The 23,063-nt window shown below is 40.9% G+C and overlaps 1 protein-coding gene across 3 annotated transcripts in view; it reads left to right on the plus strand.

Moving 5' to 3' along the window:
- Nucleotides 1-23,063, plus strand: part of AKAP6 (A-kinase anchoring protein 6) — a 410,046-nt gene that overhangs the window by 100,765 nt on the left and 286,218 nt on the right. For all 3 annotated transcript variants that reach the window (XM_069559473.1, XM_069559474.1, XM_069559475.1), the window contains 2 exons: nt 10,110-10,361; nt 19,387-21,153. In XM_069559473.1, the coding sequence (XP_069415574.1) occupies nt 10,110-10,361; nt 19,387-21,153 (2,019 nt within the window). The remainder of the gene's footprint in view (nt 1-10,109; nt 10,362-19,386; nt 21,154-23,063) is intronic.

Raw genomic sequence — 23,063 nt, forward strand, 5'->3', positions numbered from 1 at the left:
CACTGACTCGATGGACGCGAGTCTGAGTGAACTCTGGGAGTGGTGATAGACAGGGAGGCCTGGCGTGCTGTGATTCATGGGGTCGCAAAGAGTTGGACATGACTGAGCGACTGAACTGAACTGAACTGAAGATCTGAATCATGGAGAAACAGTGTAAATTGCCTTATCCTTATAAATCTCTCATATCGCCTTTCCTTACTGTTATTTTCTGTATCTCCAAGTCATTTGCCCTTTGTATTGTATTTCTTTAATTTTATTACTCATCAGCATATTAAAAAGCAGAGACATTACTTTGTCAACAAAGGTCTGTCTAGTCAAGGCTGTGGTTTTTCAAGTGGTCATGTATGGATGTGAGGGTCGGATTATAAAGAAAGCTGAGTGCAGATGAATTGATGCTTTTGAACTGTGATGTTGGAGAAGACTCTTGAGAGTCCCTTAGACTGCAAGGAGATCCAACCAGTCCATCCTAAAGAAGATCAGTCCTGGGTATTCACTGGAAGGACTGATGTTGAAGCTGAAACTCCAATACTTTGGCCACCTAATGTGAAGAGCTGATGCATTTGAAAAGACCCTGATGCTGGAAAAGATTGTGGGCAGGAGGAGAAGGGGATGACAGAGGATGAGAAGGTTGGATGACATCACTGACTCAATGAACATGAGTTTGGGTAAACTCCGGGAGTTGGTGATGGACAGGGAGGCCTGGCGTGCTGCAGTTCGTGGGGTCACAAAGAGTCAGACATGATTGAGTGACTGAACTGAACTCATCATTAATTTACTTGTACACATCTGAATTTTCACTTGACATTCACAAAATGGTTTCTGTCTGCAATTAATTAAGGGTAGAGAAGTTTAAGACTTAGGATGCTATTGGGGAGAGCTTATTAATCATGGGGTAAATGTAGAAAGGACTAACCTGAGGTTTGGTTGGTCATTGTGCTTGCTCAGAGCTCATTTATAGGTCTTGCTTTTCCTTTTGTGTGCTTTCTGCTTATTGTTTGATAGGAATAGGATTCTGTGTATGTAATAAGAGAAAAGAAAGTTCTTCCTCACTAAGTTTATAGTCAATCTAAGTAAGCAATGAGGGTAAAATGATTTTATAGGTAAAATTAATCTGGAAGTTTGGAAAGTGCATTGAAATTGAATTTATTTCTCAGCTGGTTGCTGATTTAAAAAGTAAAGTACAATGTCCTTTGAGAAGCCTGAATCAGTGTTATATGACTATTTGAATGGCTCCTCCGTCTTTCATCTTGGTGTGTCATTGGGACATTAATAATGGATGGTTGCTGCACTTGGTGGTCAGATATGTTATTCTGATCCATTTTTATTTCCCAAAGGGGCCTCTGGAAAAGGGCAATGAGGTAGATTTAAAACCACATTATTGGAATTCAATAACTTTCGCCTTGCTTTGTATGTCTAGTGCTTGCTGAAGAGTAGTTCCAATACAGAGAGTCAGTCAAGCGGGGAACAGGCAAAATACAAAAATGGATTTTCTTAACTAAGATATAAGCTGAATTCTATGTTTTCATTTTATGAAAACATAGGCTCTGATGCTCAGCATTAGATTTTTCAGAAAATGTGCTGGATGTTTGTAAATTTCTCTTTGTGGTTCTGTGGATGCAAGGATGAGCATAGGGACAGAACAAACACACAAATACAAATTATTTGCATTGATGGAAGTAAACAGAAGCTTATATAAATCAATTAGCAAAAGTTTCGTGTTTTAGTAATTCCTTAACAGTTGTAGAGAACTGATATTTCAGTTATGTAAAGTATACCCCCAAGGGAACACTGAGTTCTTTTTAAATATATTCACTTCCCTGGTGATTACCTAAAGACTATAGTATCTTGAAAGTGGAAGATTCTGAATCCTAGGATATTGAGGTCTCTCCTAGAGATGAATAGGTTTTACTTTGTTACGTAATGGAATCTGTCCCCAGCAACATCCCTCCCTGGTGAGTTTATATAAAAACATGGAAGAGGGTTGATGATCTATGTAGTTGTCCTCTGGAACAACGCAATCAAATTAAAAGGGAGAGAAGGTGATTAATACATAAATTCTCACTCATTTCAGGTGATTAATGTCTTTTCCTTACCCATATCTTTATATCAATTCTGCTAAACTTTAAAAAAGGCAATGAGAACAAAAACAGAGCTGAAAGTCTTAATAACCACTGATTCAGTTCAGTTCAATCACTCAGTTGTGCTCAATTCTTTGTGACCTCATGGACTGCAGCCAGGCCTCCCTGTCCATCACCAACTCCTGGAGCTAACTCAAACTCATGTCCATCGAGTCAGTGATGCCATCCAACTGTCTCATCCTTTGTCATCCCCTTCTCTTCTTGTTTTCAATCTTTCCCAGCATCAAGGTCTTTTCCAGTGAGTCAGTTCTTTACATCAGGTGACCAAAGTTTTGGAGCTTCAGCTTCAGCATCAATCCTTCCAATGAATATTCAGGATATGAATATAATATGAGTATAATAACAACTGATTAATGACATGTTATTTATTTGTTAGTACTCAACTTGTAGCACCTGGCCACCTGACATAGAGTCCTCAGAGAATGATGATAGGCTATCTGTGAATGAGGTGACAGGTCTGTCCCTACACAGAAAGAATGCTGACAGCTTGGGGGTCCTGTTGCTCTGACATTGATCTTCTTCAATCAGTGATATTGACTCTGTTATACTGGATTCTGCATATCACTTACTCTGCATAACTGTTTATTCCTTGACTTGTTGCCATAGAAACTAACTTCTTTGTTGTTGGTTAACTTTTACTTTACTTTTTCACAGAAGAAATGTGTATTTACTAGAGAAAATTTAATATATGCAGACAAAACAATATATTAAAATCATTTATATTGCTGCCATCTAGAGAATATACTATGAACAAACAGCTTTGACATATTTTTTAGTTCTCTCATTGAAAGTATATGTAACTATAATTTTTAATAGAACTCATATAATTTAGTTTGTCTCACTTAACAATATTTGTTGACATCCAGAATGCATATTTTAGTATCTGTGTATTTTTTCATTGTATGGGATTGGTACCACATCACATTAAACCAATCTCCTCTCTTTTGATTGTTAGATTTTTTCACCATTATAAATAACTGTGTGATAGCATTTCAGTAGGTAAATGCATTACTGCCTTAGCAGAAGTTCCTAGAAATGAAATTATTGGGTTCTTGGGAGGCAATGAGAGATTTTTAGAAGGTTAATTGACAACATGCACTCCTATTTACATAAAAGAGTAGTATTGGCCTCAGAATATGGATTTTTGGTTATCTCAGTCACAGGTTGTGAACCATGGCCCCTAAAATTAGTTCTTCATAGGGCTCTAATACTATGAGATTTTATTTCCTGTTCCGGATGTGAGATCTAAAAACTTGTGTCTATAATGTTAGCTTCCAGCAGGCATGCTGTAGGTGTTTAAATACAAATCAACAGCCAAGATAGTTGCTGTGGATATATTTATGTGGGGGAGGAAGACATAGAAACACATCCTTAGAAGCTGTGCCATGTTCTTAGTGATCTAAATATATAAAAAGCATCTAAGAAAGAGGTTGACCTTTCCAAGGTCACACTATGAGTCAGCAATGAAATCCCAAATAGAACTTTCTCCCAGTATAAAGAGTGTTTGTGAATAGATCAAGAGAAAGTATTATTAGGTAAGTTATAAGACCATTTGTAACTTGAAATGCTCCAAAATTTCGAGTTATTAGAAAATTCCCATCTCAGATAAAGAAATGTAAATTGCTAAAAAGTTTTGATAAATTTTTAGAAAATAAAATCTTAAGTGACTGGAATGAAGAGATAGTAGTGACTGGTATAGGCAGATGGGAATGAGCCTCAAGGGAATATGCATATGTCTGCAGGCATGTGTGTGTGTGTGCATGTGTGTGTGTGTGTGTGTTTGCAGGAGTTCGGGAGACTAGGAAGGTGGATGAATAATGGCCTGAATCTATCATGATGGATAAATAAGGTTGTGGGAAATTGTGTTCTGGAACACAAAGAATGTAAGTACTCCAACAGAGATATCTGTGTAGTGTCTGTGGCAGGCTACCCTTCAAGTTGCTGGAGGTTTGTTTTTATGGTTGTGTAGCAGCCAGCTTGCATATAGGTCCCATTTCTAGACTGAGGATCTGTCTATGCCTCAGTGTTTATCAATGTGTGATGCTTAGAACACAGTCATAATAGCTACTGCATACTTCATAAAATGCAGATTCCTTGGTCCCATTTTTCTTCAAAAGGAGTGGCTTTGAAATCTGCACGATTAACAAGTGCACTAGAGTATGAAAGCTCTGGGAGTTGGTGATGGACAGGGAAGCCTGGCATGCTGCAGCCTATGGGGTTGCAAAGAGTCGGACACAACTGAGCGACTGAACTGAACTGACTTCTCTGTCCATTTCTACCTTAAGTCAGTTCTGTAAAAATGTCCTGGGGAAAGTACAGACCTTCTGAGCCATTTCCAGATGAGCTGTTGAGGCCACAGCTGTCATTTTCACTAGGGAATGAACTTTGATTTTGAACTAATATCTAAAACACTGAATGTGAAAGTGACTAAGCAATAGCTTAATTAGAGAAAACAGGTTTTCCAGTGTGCAGTAGCAATTGCCAGTTTTCCTCTTGTCTTTTTGCTCAGGATTTTTCTCATCTCAAATAAATCACTAGAGCCTGGGATTAAGAATTTAAAGCAGCATCTTTGTCAGTGAACCCTCTGAGTCTTTTAAAATCACAATTTTTAACTGAAATGCTTTTTTTTGTCACCTCTTGTAATCAAAGCAAGAGACAATTCAGTATCAGTTACATTTGCAGAGAGTACTAATCAGTGTGGATATACTTAGGAGAAGAAGCTAAGCCAGTGCTTGCTTTTTAAGGATTTTACATTGATTTGTGAAATAGCAATATTTTATCCAATTGAATCCAATTCTGCAAACATCCTTTGAACAGTGCTCACTTGTATGGCAGTGTCCTAGCAGTACAAAGATGAGTAGCACACATTTTCTGCTTCCAGAAAAGTATAATACAGTGAGGGAGATGGACGAGTACCAGCTAATGATAACAGAAAAATAATTTCTACATTAATAATCTCATTTCGGTCCTCACACTTGCAGAATTTTAGTAATTAAAAGGATAACCACCGATAACAACCATAGAGCTCTTCAAACTTTGGAGAGAAGTACTATGGTGATTAGAGTCTCAGCATCCCTCCCACCAGTCTTCATCACTCACAGTCATTTTCAATGTGACAAAGAAACTAGGACCATTAGAAAAGAGGAGAGGAAGGAGAAAAGAGGAGGTAGTCTACTTTGGGAGAAATAAAAATACCTTGTCACAGGAACAGCTATCAATCTGTCTTTTGGAGAAAGTGCCGTTTTGAAAGTCAACTGAAGATGACATTAATACTCTGCAGTATTTTTTGCATGAACTTGCAAGTTCTAGTTCACATGGTTCACTTACAGAGTTTTTTAAACAAGTAAGTGCTATTCCCTTGATCTACATTTTAAAAAACAAAGTACTTGTATTAGGTAAGAATCTCTTCTCAGCTTTTTCTAATGAGCGTGTACACATATGGTGAGCATATGGGTAAAAGTCACTTTACTTTTAATCATTCATTTCTACAATTGCTAGTAAAGAAAGTGAGCAGTCATGATGACATGGCATTTTGCAGTAAGACTAAAATAGGTACACACAATACATCTTATATTTGCTTATCTCTTGCTTACTGCTTTTAGAAAATAAAAACTATTTTAAATGTAATGGTATGCTCTGAATAAGATGAGGGTTCAAGGTTTTTAAAATTCTGATAGGAAAAAAGATGGAAGAGGGAGTGGGGAGACATGTTCTTTAAAAGCAGGCTATAATTCATGTTTGTTTAAGAAAAACCATCTGAATGTGTCCTGCAGTTATACAAATGTACCTCAAGAGTGTTTTGAGAGAAACAGTGAAATTATTTGAGGGGAAGAGAAAGAAACATTACTTGGGTAGTAGAAGAAGGCAGAAATGTTTGCTGATTACGTTTTGTCCCTATGGAGAGGCAGGCTGTAGTTACTGGGGGGTTTTGAAACAAAGAGAAATGGGAGTGGCTGCATCAGTGGGACTTAGTGAAACGAGGGTGCCAAGTGTTGTGTTAAGACCTGGGCAGGTAAGTTGCTGGAAGGACAGGTTTCCCTTCTCATACTCATGGAATCCTTGAAGATGGGCAGTTTGGGACACTTTGGCAGAATGCTGATCTACAGATACTTTTAATTTCACAAGGAAGCCATCACAATGTCTTGAGAATGGTTGGGAGGGAGCATGGTTCCCTCATGATGAAGCAGCAAATAGATCCCCTCCGAGGGAGAGTTAGCCGGAGTCTTGGCAATTATGCTTGGAGTTAGGATAGTAGGCAGTCAGAGTACTTGCAGAAAAGGCACCCTCACTGTTATATCACACTGGTGGAAACTGGCGATACTGGTTAAAAACATAATAGTTGTCTTAAAAGCCCTGTATATGTCTAGAAGAAATAAGATACAACTGGAAAATACATATGTAACAGTCTTACCCATAAAAGGCACCTCTCTCACATAAACATAAAATTAAAAGAAAAGCACTGAGCCAACCAGATGGAGTTTATTTGTAAACAATCTCAGGTCATCAGTGTTTGTATCAGCTACTAGGTAACCATAGGAGAGTCCTATTTCAGTGACAGGCGGCAGCAGCTGTTGAGTGAAGTGGGTAGTTGATAAACAGAATGTAGTCAATGCATTTTGTGCTGTGCTTCTGAATGCCATAGGAGCTACTGTGCTGTATGTGAATTAAGTAAGAAAATATTTAACCCAATGTGTGGGAACAGGGCCAGTTCACATTTCACAGTTACTGAGGAGGAGGGGATGGAAACCTAAGTTAACTGGCACCATGGATGCTTTAGTGCCTTTTATGCACAGTTTCCTCTGGATACTTGCCTGACACCCTGACCCATGACCTGGCTCTGACTGCATTCCTACGTCCATTATGAAGGAGCCATATGTGTAAAGAGAGAAGATGGCATGTGCTCTGGCATGTAGGTTTCATGGTACCCAGGTTATATATATATAATTTTTGTATAGGGGGATGGGCATGGGAGAGTGTAGAAATGCCTGTTTAGCTATTCTGAGCAGGTGGCAGAAGGGTTTCTCCAACCTTTTTCTCTCTGAAGTATGTCATGTATTTTGCATCTGTAGGATCATAATGGGGCCTAAGGGACCAACACTCACAAATTCTAAATCATGGAGTCAAAAAGTGTGAGGAAGTTGAGAACACTGTCGGTAGAGTGGTTGAAGTGATCACTGTAGAGGCTGTGCTAGGAGGCAGGAGGTGTATGCGAAAAGAGGATGGTGGCCTGGATAGGGTGAAGAGCACCTGTAGTGGGAGAATGGGAGGAAAGAAGTCGGACAAAGAGGTTGGTGGCACAAGGGACTTCCTGATATTGTTCCCCAGGTGGAGTGATGGCGAAGTCCAGAGCAGAGCTATGGTGGAGAGTTGTCCCCGTGCAGTGGGCACCAAGGTCTTAGGAGCTGCGGAGTAGAGGAAATTCAAGCCTACAGTGTTGGTTGGTTCCTTGATGTGAATGTTGACATTACCTAAGATAACAGTTATGCTCAGTATGGAAAAGAAGAAAACTGTGAACCAGATGCATTCTTTAGTGTAGAGAAGGAAAGAGAAGAATGCAGATAACAGCAGTAAAGGAGGATGACAGGAAGGTTAGCAGATGGTAGGCACCTATGAAGAAAGAAGGGTGTTAATATGAGGGCAAAAGAGTAATGAGCAGAAAGTGGCAAAGCAGCACTGAGGCCTGCTCTTGCCCCATCAGGTCCCCCTCCCTCTCCTGTCCTACACCCCTCTCAGTCCAGGCCTGGGAGAATGAGCAGCTCCCCTGGGAGAGTGGTGGAGGAAGCAGGAGCCTTGGGCAAAGTCAAGTTTGGGTAAGACCAGGTAGAGGTAGCATTCGTGAAGAAGTTAAGGTGTATTTTTTACAGTGGATTGTGGGGTGTTACCCAGGAGAGTACAAGAATTTGGAAAAGGTCAGCAGGGGGAGGAAGGGTGTTTCCCAAGGCAACAGTGCTTCACAGAAATGAGCATCTTGACAGGGCAAAGGATGCAGGGCATTTGCTTTGGGGGAGGTGTTTGAGGATCAGAAATAAGAGCTGTGGGGGTAAATGGAATGGATGCCCAGACAAGCATCAACTAGGACCCCAAGCTACATGGAAGATCTGATGATAGTTACAGGCCTGCTTTTTTTTGCTGAAGGCCAGCAAAGGCTAGCTAATCTGGCTGATTGCTTCTCATGTTCATGTAATACAGTAGTATAGTTTTTGCTTCAAGGATCTATTGGACTGCATAAGACCATGGGCCCATATTATTTTCTAAGAAGTTTACCTAATTAGAACCCCCATTGCCTATTCAAACTTTTTAATCTGTTTCAAGTTATTATCACCAGTTTATATCACTATTACCAATTAGGTCTTAGATTTCAAGCTCCATTTAAAAGAAATCACTGATACATAACTAAAAATGAGTAATTGAGCACTTTTCACTGACATTTAAGTCATTTTGATGCTTAATGGAGTCCAATTGTTCAAGTAAGTATTACAGGGTTGCTACCCATTTCATGCTGCAGGCCTCTAACAGCACAATGAAAATGTGGAAACTTGTAAGGACAAGCAACATATCAGATAAAATATGCCTACCTAACAGTATGTGAGGAGGACATTTAAACTTTAATATAGTAGTGTTTTTATTTTCAATGTCTGAGTCTTAAAAACAAAACCAAATTGTATCTGTTTTTACTCTTGGGATTTCTCTGGTGTTCCTTCTTAAGAGTGATTTTGTTTGCAAAGTTTGGATATCCATTACAAATTTAACTGTAAGTTGTGTCCCTGTGGGAATGTGACAGTCGTCCCTTACAGTGGAGATCCCATGGCTCACTGAGAATGGCTGGGAGTTCTTTGAAGCCCATGTTCTAGCCCATTTTTCTTCTTGCTAGGTGTCAGGAGAGTGAGTGAAAGTTGCTCAGTGTCTGACTGTATAGTTGTGTCATGAAATTCTGTCCATGGAATTCTCCAGGCCAGAATACTAGAGTGGGTAGCCTTTCCCTTTTCCAGTGGATCTTCCCAACCCAGAGACTGAACCCAGGTTTCCTGCATTGCAGGTGGGTTCTTTACCAGCTGAGCCACAAAGGAGGCCCAAGAATACTGGGGTGGATAGCCTATCCCTTCTCCAGCGGATCTTCCTGACCCAGGAATCAAACTGGGGTCTCCTGCATTGCAGGCCGATCTATCAGGGAAGCCCTAGGTGTCAGGAGGATGCTTCTGTTCTGAGATATTTTGTGTTTGGTGGAGCCCACCAGTAGCAAAGAGAAACCCTGTTGGATCCCTTACCTGAATCCCAAACTAACAGTAAATACAGAGAACAGGGGTTGGATTTGTGAGGTAACCTCTTACCTTGGCTGAACTTTCAGTGTGGGTATCTGAAAAAATAGTAGCTTATTTGTGTCATGGAAATGATCAACTTACCTGCTTGCACTGAAGCCCCAGGGCCTGGGAATATGGCCTGTGACTCTGTGCTAAGTCACTTCAGTTGTGTCCCAACTCTGTGCAACCCTATGGACTGTAGACCACCAGGCTCCTCAGTCCATGGGATTCTCCAGGTCAAGAATACTGGAGTGGGTTGCCATGCCCTCCTCCAGAGGATCTTCCCAGCAGGGAAGGGATTGAACCTGCATCTCCTGCATTGATTGGCAGGTGGGTTCTTTACCGCTAGCGCCACCTGGGAAGCCCCTGTGACTGTGTATCTGAATTGAAACAAAGGCCGCTGTTCAGCATGTGCTCCCTTGACCTGTTGGCCCTGATCATTGGTGTCAAGTAAAGGAGTGACTTTTTTACTGTTCCCCTCCCCAGGGAAGGTTCTCTGGAGGAGGGCATCGCAACCCACTCCAGTATTCTTGCCTGGAGAATCCCATGGCCCGGGGAGACTGATGGGCCCATAGGGTCACCAAGAGTCAGACATGACTAAGTGACTAAGCACAGCACAGCACCCCAGGTTAAGGCAAAAGAGTCATCATATATTCGCTTTCCTTTATTGCAGGACATTTGTGAAGATATTTCTGATCATGTCGAGCAGATCCATGCCCTCCTTGAAACAGAGTTCTCTCTGAAGCTGCTGTCCTACTCTGTCAACGTGATCGTGGACATCCACGCCGTGCAGCTGCTCTGGCACCAGCTCCGTGTCTCAGTGCTTGTTCTGAGGGAGCGCATTCTGCAGGGTCTGCAGGATGCCAATGGCAACTACACCAGACAGACGGACATTCTGCAGGCTTTCTCCGAAGAGACAAAGGAGGTGGGTGTTTTCTTGGAAGCCACATAATGCATCATCAAGTGTGACTATTTGAGAATGTTTTCAGTTCAGAGGTGCAGGATAGGAATTATTTATAAGTAAATAAGCAGGTCCTAAGCTGGGCTTTGAAACTAGGGATAGTGATGGGAGGCTTTGATGAATGAATCAATCTGTCAACCAGAGGCTATGATGAATGAATGAAGTTATGAACCAGAGTTAACTCACACCTGGTAGTTTACATAGATATCACCTATAGCTTTTGGTGCTAGCCTGACATCCTGTTCCTTGTTCAACTATTTTATAAATATTTATTGAGTTCACTTTCATGCATTGGAGAAGGAAATGGCAACCCAACCCAGTGTTCTTGCCTGGAGAATCCCGGGGATGGGTGAGCCTGGTGGGCTTCCATCTATGGGGTTGCACAGAGTCAGACACGACTGAAGCAACTTAGCAGCAGCAGTAGTAGCAGCAGCAACTGTGGGCCAGGCATTAGGTGCTAAGAATATAATCATGATCAAAGCATGATCTTTGTCTTTAAAGGGCTGAGATTCGTGGGGGATTGAGACAAGTGGACTGACACGAAGACTAGACTCTGGTCTGCATGACTTACATGCAGATACAATCACCTACGTGAAGCCACTGGAGGTCAGAGAAGGGGCATCTAATTCAGGCAGGGAGGCCTTTCAAGGAGACGTGAGTCTAACCTGAGACTTGAGGAAGAAGCAGGATTAGACTGATGAATGGAGGTAGAAACTGTTCTAGACAGAAGGAATGACATAAAGATTCAGAGGTAAGAGAGAGAAGGATAATATCAGAGAGCAAAAAGCTCAAAGGACCAGGAAGCTGGATTTGAACTAAAATGTGAGCAAGGTCATATCATGAAGATGAAAAGCTATATTAAAAAGTCATATTAAGAGAAGTGGACTTTATTTTGAGGATAACAGAAGAGTTTGTTCAGGGAATTGATGATTCAGTTCATGCTTTAGAAAAATCATTCTGGTTGCAGTGAGTCATATGGGCTTTAGAATTTTACGCAACCAGTACACTTAGATTTTTCGTACTCATAGTAAGCACAGTTTGGAGAGTTTATTGTTATTGATCATGAGGCATAGTTTAAGAATGAACACTGTAAAGTTAAGTCCAAGTAAACTCTCCTATTCCCAAATAAATGCACAATACACAGAGGTATTGTGCTAGCTAAGGAGGGGCTATATATATGCGTGTGTATGTATAGATAGATACCATGTTTGGATATATATAGAGTGTGTGTGTGTGTGTGTGTGTGTGTGTGTAGTCCCTTGGCTCTTGACACCCAATTTAGTGCTCTGCTGTTGAATTTGTGGAAAATATGTATTATACAAGTATAAAAGGCATTTATATAAATATATAAGACTAAAAGGCCTTATAAAGAGTACTCCCTAGCTCATTAATTTATTAATGTGTTAGTGGCTCCAACATTATCAACAGCACAAAACAAATCTGGGCTTCTCATAAATGATTTATACTTGTTGATTATTGTTTTCTTAATGATGCTCTTGCTGTGGAAAATTCCCTGCAGGTCCTAGAAGTTTATGGGAATGAAAATCTACTGGGCTCACTTCTAACTTTAAGGCACAATCTGTTTTCATTTAGCTTTCCTGGATAATGTGGCAATGAAGGACATGATACAGTCTTTGGTAGGGTTCCTCTTAAAATTGTAGGATGAATATGTAGGTATGTGTTAGTCCCCAGATGCCATCCTTCCAAAGTGGGATCCCTAGAGGGTCCTCAATTGGAATCCTTGTGGTTATGGGAAACTACAAAGAACTCTAAGCAACTGTGCATGCGTGTGTGCTGAGTCACTTTAGTCATGTCTGACTCTTTGCAACTCTATGGACTGTAGCCTTCCTGGTTCCTCTACCCATAGGATTCTTCAGGCAAGAATATGGGAGTGCATTGTCAAGCTCTCCTCCAGGGGATCTTCCCCACCCAGGGATCGAACCTACATCTCTTATATCTCCTGCACTGGCAGGCCAGTACTTTACCACTAGCACCATTTGGGAAGCCCAAGAAATTATAATCCAATTAACAGAAAAGAATCCAAAACTAGTCAACTCTGCTCTAAATCTGTTGTTACAAGGCATTGTATGCTAATGAGGTGGAGATCAGAAATGGAAGGTTTTGTCTTAACTCTGAAGAGATCTTACTTTAGATATCTCTTGGTATCTCCAATCTATACATTCTTTTGTGCTTGTTTGTTCTTACCCATGTATTCGCCTCATTCTGTCCAACATCCCATATTAGTCATTAGACCTGCCCACTTTCTACCACTAGAGGGGACATTTGGAAATAACTGAGTCAAACCAATTCATTTTACATATTTATTTATTCAAATTATTAAAGAAGTGCTATGCAAAAAAAGTTTAAACTACTGCACATTTGCACTCATTTCACATGCTAGCAAAGTAGTGCTCAAAATTTTCCAAGCTAGGCTTCAACACTGCATGAACCAAGAACTTCCAGATATACAAGCTGGATTTAGAAAAGGCAGAGGAACCAGAGATCAAATTGCCAATGTCCATTGGATTTTAGAAAAAGCAAGAGAATTCCAGGAAAACATCTACTTCTGCTTCATTGACTACACTAAAGCCTTTGACTATGTGGATCACAACAAACTGTGGAAAATTCTTCAAGAGATGGGAGAACCAAACCATCTTACCTGCCTCCTGTGAAACCTGTAGGCAGGTCAAGAAGCAGCAATTAAACCAGACATGGAACAACAGACTGGTTCCATATTGGGAAAGAAGTACGTCAAGGCTGTATATTGTCATGCTGCTTATTATTATTTAGCTTTTATGCAGAGAACATCACACGAAATGCCAGGCTGGATGAAGCACAAGCTGGAATCAAGATTGTCGGGAGAAATATCAATCAACCTCAGATACGCAGATGACACCACCCTTATGGCAGAAAGCAAAGAGGAACTAAAGAATCTCTTGATTAAGGTAAAAGAGGAGAGTGAAAAAGCTGGTTTAAAACTCAACATTCAAAAAACTTAAGATCATGGCATCTAGTCCCATCGCTTCATGGCAAATAGATGGGGAAATAGTGGAAACAATGACAGACTTTATTTTTTGGGGCTCCAAAATCACTGCAGATGGTGACTGCAGCCATGAAATTAAAAGATGCTTGCTCCTTAGAAGAAAAGCTGTGACCAACCTAGATAGCATATTCAAAAGCAGAGACATTACTTTGCCGACTAAGGTCCGTCTAGTCTAGGCTATGGTTTTTCCAGTAGTCATGTATGAATGTGAGAGTTGGACTGTGAAGAAGGCTGAGTGCTGAAGAATTGATGCTTTTGAAGTGTGGTGTTGGAGAAGACTCTTGAGAGTCCCTTGGACTGCAAGGAGATCAAACCAGTCCATTCTGAAGGAGATCAGCCCTGGGATTTCTTTGGAAGGAATGATGGTTAAGCTGAAAGTCCAGTACTTTGGCCACCTCATGCGAAGAGTTGACTCATTAGAAAAGACTCTGATGCTGGGAGGGATTGGGGGCAGGAGAAGAAGGGGACGACAGAGGATGAGGTGGCTGGATGGCATCACTGACTCAATGGACGTGAGTCTGAGTGAACTCCGGGAGTTGGTGATGGACAGGGAGGTCTGGCATGGTGCAATTCATGGGGTCTCAAAGAGTCAGACACAACTGAGCGACTGAACTGAACTGAACTGAACCTAGACAGCGTAATAAAAAGCAGAGACATTACTTTGCTGACGGTCCATCTAGTCAAAGCTACAGTTTTTCCAGTAGTCATGTATGGATGTGAGAGTTGGACCATAAAGAAGGCTGAGCACTGAAGAATTGATGCTTTTGAACTGTGGTGTTGGAGAAGACTCTTAAGAGTCCCTTGAACTGCAAGGAAATCAAACCAGTGAATCCTAAAGGAAACCAATCCTGAATATTCATTGGAAGGACTGATGCTGAAGCTGAAGCTCCAATACTTTGGCCACCTGATGCCAGGAGCCGACTCATTGGAAAAGATCCTGATGCTGAGAAGATTGAAGGTAGGAGGAGAAGGGGATGACAGAGGGTGAGACGGTTGGATGACATCACTGACTCAATGGACATGAGTTTGAGGAAACTCCTGGAGGTAGTGAAGGACCGGGAAGCCTGGCGTGCTGCAGCCCATGGGTTCACAAAGAGTCATGACTGAGTGACTGAACAACAACAACAACAGTTTATTCATTCAATAAACATTTTCTGATCAACTCTGTTTATAGCTGGGAATGTAAAAGTACTCTAGAGTTTATGCTTATTGTGTTTTGTGGAATATGTTCATCATGCTTTTATTTGAACTTGTTTTGTTCACCAGGTGGTAGCCCATGAAAAATGAAGAACCATTGAGACTGTAACTGGCCACTATTTTCACAGCTGTGTTGTGACTTTATATTAAGTAGTACCCATGGTCCCCACACTATGAGCTCAACAATTATTTACAGATTCAGTTGGAAGCAGTTTAGTGCATTTTCATGTCTGGAGTCAGTTTTTAGCTTTGGTGTAGATATGCAAGAATATATTGTATGAAGGGGTAAAGGAACAGTGGATTCAAAGCCTTCTGCTTTGTGAACATTTCTCTATGAACTGAAGCACTGTCTCCATTACCATCCTTTCTGAAGCTATTTTTGATCCTATTTTTTGTCAGTTTTGTTTTTGCCAACACACTGAAACTGTGGAAAATAGGAAGAGAATTAGGATAAAATTCTAAGCTTTATCAGAATAAATTCAACTGTGAAAGATTTGTAGAATGAAGAGGGAAATGGTATTAAACATGCTGATAATCTAAAATAGTAGATGTATTCCAGTGAAGGTGAATTCATTTTCTTTTCTAGAAATCAGTTGAGTTTCAGAGCCCATCATAGAATAGGTTTGAAAACTGAGAAAGTGGCAAGTTCTCTTTCTTTCTGTCCTTACATAAACAAAATGAGTTTTATTCCTTTATTTAAATATGGAGTAGATAATATCTTGTAAACAAATTGGCAAATGTATTACTGAAACAAAGCCAGCTGAACAAACAAATGAAAAATACTTTAGGGCAAAGCTCAAAATTGTATAAAAATGTGTTATCCTGAAATTTTCTATATTTCAGAAATTGTGATAAGCAAATTATGTTTATTGTTTCATTTAGTAAGAAAGATAATGGATATTAAAAGTAGTTCCATTTTAATGTTACTCATCCATAGAAAAGAATGAAAGATCTCCATTTGCAGCAACAGGGATGGACTTATAGAGTACAATACTAAATGAATAAGTCAGAAAGAGAAAGACAAATACTAAATTATATCACTTTTAAGTGGAATATAAAAGATAACATAAATGAATTTATTTATAAAACAGAAACAGATTCACAGGTATAGAAACAAGTTTATGGTTACCAAAGGGAAAAGGGAGGGAAAAGGGATAAATGAAAAGTACGGGATTAATAGGTATACACAACTATATATAGAGAGTAGATAAACAACAGGGATTTACTGTATAACACAGGGAACAATATTCAGTATCAGAATAACCTATAATGGAAAAGAATCTGAAAAAATATATATGTAACTGAATCACTTTGCTGTATACCTGAAAATAATGCAATATTGTAAATCAATTGCTTCAGTTAAAAAATATACTTCAGTCATGCTTCCATTAAGAAATAGTGTCATTTTTCCATTCAGTTCTCAAAACTGAATTTAAGAGAGTTTAAGTGACTGTTTAAGGACATAAACTTAGGAATAATTAAATAAAGCAAGCAAAACCAGCTCTTAACTGATCTCTTCTGTAATAATAATAATTTCTTTCCTCCCTTCCTTTCTTTCTACCTCCCCTAAATATTTATTGACTTCCCTGGTGGCTCAGATGGTAAAGAATCTGCCTGCAATGCAGGAGACCCGGGTTCAATTCCTGGGTTGGGAAGATTCCCCCAGAGAAGGGAATGGTAACTCACTCCACTATTCTTACCGGAGAATTCCATGGATATAGGAGTCTGATTTCTTACTCTTTCTAAGTCACTAGGTAGTCAAAGATGAATAACATATGTTATTAAATGTTAGGAATCACCATCACAATTTTGTTAGATCCTCAAACAATTCTGGAAAGTAGGGAGAGTGAGTGCTGTTATCCTTATTTTACAGATTATATTGTAATCCATCTTACAAATAAGAAGACTGAGGTTAAGAGAGGTAGTTGCACAGGTAGTGATAACTTTTAATAATATTAACACAATAGCAAACATTGATTAAGAACTTACCATATGCCAGACGGTGTGGTAAGCACTTTACCTGGATGATGCTCACCCTCACAGTGGGAACACATTGGCCCTTGCAAGCACTCATACCATTGCACTTTGCGTGTTCTTCCACTAGCACTTAACCACAGGACAATTTATATCACAACAAAGTGCGATGTATATAAAATAAGTAATAAGGGTAAGGATTCATTGAGTACCTATCCATGTACCAGACTTGTGTCTTACGTAGTCTTTAAGGCTTGCAGCAGCCCTATGACATGGCTTATTTTTTTCATTTTTACAGATGAGGGAAATGAAGCTTAGTGACATCAAGCTACTGGTTCATGGTCATATGAATAATTAATGCATAAGCTAGAACTTAACTCTGCTGCTGCTGCTGCTAAGTCACTTCAGTCATGTCCAGCTCTGTGCAACCCCATAGACGGCAGCCCACTAGGTTCCTCTGTCCCTGAGATTCTCCAGGCAAGAATACTGGAGTGGGTTGCCATTTCCTTCTCCAATGCATGCAGGCATGCTAAGTTGCTTCAGTCGTGTCCATTTAACTCTGAGGTTTGGGCATTTAATCACTGGAGTCAACTAAAACTACATAATCAGAGGAATAAACTTCATGAAGGCATAGATATACATTCCCAAATGTCTTCATTCATTCAACAGATGTATCTTTGAATGCTTACTCTCTGCAGCTCACTATGCTAAGTGTTGTGGTTATCCTGGTGAGCAAGCCATTTTCTATGTGATTTATATCCTTGTGGTGCTTACAAACCAATGGGATAAACAGATTAATCAAAGAATCACAATAGTATGTATTTAAAGATTGAGATAAATGTTTCAGGAAAAACAACATAGTTTTTTGAGAGATTATAAAAGATTCTGATTTATGTGGGACTTTAGAATCTTGAAGAAATAAAGCTTGATCTGAGGTCTGAGCGGTGAGTAAGAGTTAACTAGTTAGGGGTGTTACAGGTGGGAAGCTTTATTGGCAGAGGAAATAGCATGTGCAAAGGTTCTGAGGCACAAGAAAGACTATATTAAAAAAAATGAAAGGATGATGCTGTGGCTGAGTACAGTCTTGGAGGGGCAGGTGGCCTGAGAGAGGCCTCTTTATATCTGTCTTTGAAGGGTTTGAGTTTTAATCTAGCAGTAGGAAGCTAACAAATGACTTTAAGCAAAGAAGTAATAGCATCAGACTTGCAATTTGTAGAGATTACTCTGGTGGCAATGTGGAAGGCAAACTGGAGGAGGGGATATATCCGTTTAAAATAGCATCCAGTGAATCAGAGAAAATTTTGGCACAAAGGTCAGAGTGTGGACTCTGGATCAGACAGCCTTCATTTAGGGCTTAGCTCAGCTTTAGTCACCAGGCCCTGTGCTAGTTATGTACCTTCTTTTGGCTCAGGCTCCACTTATATAAAACAGGTACAGCAGTACAGACCCCAGGAGAAAATCGTTTTGAGGATTAAATGAAAAAATAATAGTAATAAGGAACCATCCCCATTTATAAGATGAGGAGATTTAGGCTTAAAAATAAAATTAGGCTTTTCACTATTATTATTTACCTGGATGTTGTGGAATAAGACTGAAGGGAACAGGAGATTAAAGGCAAGGTCTGAAGAGAGAGAACCTCCCCAATCCAAACAAACAAATGAGCCAAAAAACCTGATATAAGGGCCTGGAGAGATCAGATCTTGGGATAACCCGACTGAAATAACAGAGTTGTGCTCACTCCATTCCTCCCTCAGGAGCACAGAGATCTGGGGTATCACCACCCTCCGCTCCGCAGTTTTCTTTCTTCATCTCCTAAAGGGCTAGATTAGACCAGCTATTCCTTCAGCCTTGTAGGCATGTCGGATGCTAGGGTCCCTTCTGTCCCAAACAAATCGTCAATTAAAACTCTCCCCATTTGTTGTGTGATGTTGGAAACTGCATTAGTAATGAGATAAGAACCTTAATCACACAACCAACAATTAAATTAAAAACACTTATAATACTATTTTTTAGCATAAGGGAATTTCAAGTCAGCCTACTTTGAAGGAAGGTGGGCACTTGGTATCTAACATACACAGATGAAGTGGGCATCAGGGTGGGAGAGTATGGGAGAATACACACAGAGGAAAGGGATGGGGGCTGCAAAGATACTCTTTTGAAACACGTTATTTTTTTCCAGGATTCTCATGTTTACCTTCACACAGATGGGGACAGTAGAAGCTGGTCTTGAACTGTTTTTGTTATGTATGCAAATTCAATATTTCATCTTCCTGTGATTTGTGAACATATTTTTAACACAACAGACTTACTATAATTAATTATTCTACTTTAAAGTATTTACTGAGCATTTACTATGAGCTTACGACTGTAGCATGTGATGGAGTGATAAGCTAAAGAGATATACGTGGAGATTTTACTCTCATATTAATTTGTTCTCAGAAATATTACTACTTAAGGCATCACTTAACAAATGCTTCCTAAGTGAACAATACACTATTTTAAAACAGAAAGTCCAGGCAAGAATGGTTATTTTTGGATTGGCCTTGACCAAGGCTCTGTTCTCCAGATTGAAGAAAAATCCTTAAATATTTAAGAACAGGATGCTATGTAAAGCAATATGGTAATTAGTGAATGTGCCTTTCTGTACCTGAAACCAGAAGCAATTGAGATTGATGCATTTTTGGCCTGTATTGTGGCTTCTGATGAGATTTCATGTGAGCAGCAAAGTGAGTGTAATGTTACATTTGCTGAAACCATTTTCGTTGTCTGTTTCAGGGCCGGCTTGATGCTCTAACGGAAGTAGACGACTCTGGACAGTTAACAATCAAATGCTCTCAAAACTACTTGTCTCTGGATTGCGGTATTACTGCTTTCGAACTATCTGACTACAGTCCAAGTGAGGATTTGCTCGGTGGCCTGGGTGATATGACCTCTAGCCAGGTCAAAACCAAACCCTTCGACTCGTGGAGCTACAGTGAGATGGAAAAGGAGTTCCCCGAGCTTATCCGAAGTGTTGGGTTACTTTCGGTGGCTCCTGACTCCATCCCTTCCAACTGCAGCGAAGCCGTGAGCGAGGAGGCGTCTCAAGTATCTCTTTCAGCAGGTGACAGAGGTAGACGTGAGGAAAATAATGATTGCACAGTGGAGGAACAACCAGGCTTAATGCAGGGGCCATCATCTTCAGTGGAAGCTCCGACAAATGCTGTTCAACCCGCTTCAGAAGCTGTGGAGCAAGAATCTGATTCCTCTTCCCAACTTGGGGCAAAGAATCCACAGCCTCTTGCTTGTGAAAACACAACCCCCAAGCGATCCATCAGAGACTGCTTTAACTATAATGAGGACTCTCCCACACAGCCCACGTTGCCAAAAAGAGGGTTTTTCCTTAAAGACGAGACATTTAAAAATAATCTGAAAGGCTCTAGCGGAAAGAAGCAGATGGTCGACCTGAAGCCTGAGATGAGCAGAAGCACCCCATCCCTGGTGGATCCTCCTGACAGGTCTAAGCTGTGCCTGGTGTTACAGTCTCCTTACCCCAACAGCCCCTCTGCCGCCAGCCAGTCATATGAGTGTTTGCACAAGATGGGGGATGGGAATCTTGAAAATACAGTTAGAAGTCACATTAAGGAGGTCTCCTCCAGCCTGGGGAGGCTCAACGACTGCCATAAAGAGAAGCTTCGACTGAAAAAGCCCCAGAAGACCGGAGAAGAGGTGCCTCCATGCCAGACCCCTAAACAGGAACCCAGTTCAGACAAGCAAGCCAAAAGCACTAGGAGTTTGACAGTGCCGAATGCAATTCCTTCTAGTCCTTCCAAGGCCGGACAGAGGCAAGAGACAGAGTCTGCCTCCACGTCCTCACTGGAGCCGTGTCACCAGAGGAGTGGGAAGGCCAAATTGCCAGTGCAGTCAGAAACATCCAGTTCACCACCTTTTACTCAAAGCAGTGAGTCCTCTGCTAGCTCAGACAGCGTCACATCTCTAGGACCCCTTCTTTCAGAACACAAAGACAAAAGCAGCTACTCCTCCTCCCCAAGTCACATCACCAGGAACGGTCAGGTTGTGGAGGCCTGGTATGGCTCTGATGAGTACCTGGCACTGCCCTCTCACCTCAAGCAGACAGAAGTATTAGCTCTGAAGTTGGAAAACCTAACAAAGCTGCTGCCTCAGAAACCCAGAGGAGAAACCCTTCAGAATATTGATGACTGGGAACTGTCTGAAATGAACTCAGATTCTGAGATGTATCCAACATACCATGTCAAGAAGAAGCATACGAGGCTAGGCAGGGTGTCTCCAAGCTCATCCAGTGACATAGCCTCTTCACTCGGGGAGAGTGTGGAATCTGGCCCCTTGAGTGACCTTCTTTCCGACGAGGAACTGTGCATGCCTCTCTCTGGCATGAAAAAATACACGGATGAGAAGTCAGAGAGAGTCTCATCCTCTGAGAAAAATGAGAGCCATTCTGCTGCAAAGTCTGCTTTAATTCAGAAACTGATGCAAGATATTCAACACCAGGACAACTATGAAGCCATATGGGAAAAAATAGAGGTAAGAATGGTCTTCTTAATCTAGATGATTTCTTACCTGGTTTTTGGAAGTATTGCTGGGAAAAGGTGAGCCCTTCTCTGTTATAAAACGTCTTGCTATTTTTGATAAACATAGTTGATTCCCCAAAGAAAGAAAAGAAAAAAACACACAATGATCACTGCCTAGTGACAGTGGGCCTCAACCAGGAACTGTACATGTCTGTGCATTAGCTTGATGTGTGCCTGCTGCCGTAGAACTCTTGGTTGGTGTTGCTCAGACCTAACATTGCTCCTGGTGAGTGGTGGACCCGCTTGAGTGAAATCCAAAACAAAGTACAACAGTAGCCGTGCACACATACCAATACTTCAGGAATGTGTGAATGGAAAGTTCCAGTTACCGCCAGTGCTTTTCTGATTTGTTGGTTCTAACCCCAGAATAGCTTCCATATCTCCAATATTAACTTTTGCAGAAAAAGACCAGACAGTTCTAGTTTTTCAGGATTTTTTCTTTTCTTCAAACTTCCTCCTCTGGCTGATAACCATGCTACCTGTGTTCTGTACCATCTATGGGCTCTGAGATGGGGAGGTGATATTTTGGGTAAATCTGTACTTTTAGAGCAAATTATTAGATGTAATGAAATCTTTAAGAAGAGAAATCAAAATTTTCAGAACTTAGCTCATTAATGTAAGCTGTGATATAAGATACTAGATAAAAGTATAGTACATATGGATGGAATGACCTGGAGGAAGAAGATGAAAATATATAAAACAAAGAGGAAAAAGTTAACAGCAATATATAATAATAGTTACATATATTAATTGTTTTTTACTAAGTAGTTGTGTGTCCAATCTTCACAGCAACCCTAATATTAACCCTATTTTATGAGGAGATCGAGGCTGAGAGAGACCAGGCAGTTTGCTCTAGAACTCATATTATTAACTAAATGCTCCCATGCCTTTACACAAGAGTGACCAGTGTGTACCACATGTAAATACGGTAGTATTGAAGAGAAGAAATAATAGCAGCAGAGCTAAGATTTGCCTGGAAAGTCCTTGTGAAAGAATAAGCTTTCACTGGGGCTTTGAAGAATGTGCCAGGATTTAGACAGAGAGAACTAAGCTGAGCATTTCAGGCAGGAGCAAAAACCAAAACATGGAGGTGGGGATTGAGAATGAGCATGGTACTGGGGCACAGAGAATTTCTCAACAGAAGGTCAGTGAACAGGGAGCACTACATTTCCATACATTTAATAGACCTGGTTGCTGCCAGGCCCTGATGGCCAGACCAAGGCAAGTAGGATTTGTTCACCAGACATCTGTGGTAACTTCTCTGAAAGCGACTGAGAATAGTCATGGCTCGCGGTAACTCACCCTCCTTGGGCTGTTATTTGCACTGGTTCTGTGCTAAGGGCCTTACATGCCTTGTTCTGCCAAGTCCTGGGAGGTAAGAACTTTTCAGATGAAGATGGCAAGGCAGAGTGTGATTAGGAAACTGGCTCAGAGCCTCACAGCTAGTGAGTGCAGAGCCAGGAGTTGAACCCAGAGCCAGCACACTTGAAGCAGAATAGGCTGTGGCCTCTGATAGCCTTTCTGGAAGGCCTCCTGGGCAGTGAAAGGAAAGATAGTCATGGCAGCCATGGTGGTGACGTATACAGAGATGCCTCTGGCAGCCAGCGTAAGGGGCTGTGGAAATGGGGCACGGGTGAATGTGGGGAGGGCCGTTGACGACAAGACCGGGATCCAGAAAACCGGTTCCAGACCTTGCCCAGTCATTAAAGACAAAGAGTGGCTCACAGCTAGTCATGCTCCATTCTGGCCTCATTTCTTTTTTGTAGGTAGAGATGTTTTAAACAGATGATGGCATTATACCAGCTTCCAAAGGAAGCATCTTTTATTCCATAATTCTACAAAGATGAAGCTAAGTTTTCAGCC

This window comes from Ovis canadensis, chromosome 18 (genome assembly GCF_042477335.2).
Source record: "Ovis canadensis isolate MfBH-ARS-UI-01 breed Bighorn chromosome 18, ARS-UI_OviCan_v2, whole genome shotgun sequence".
NCBI lineage: Eukaryota > Metazoa > Chordata > Mammalia > Artiodactyla > Bovidae > Ovis > Ovis canadensis.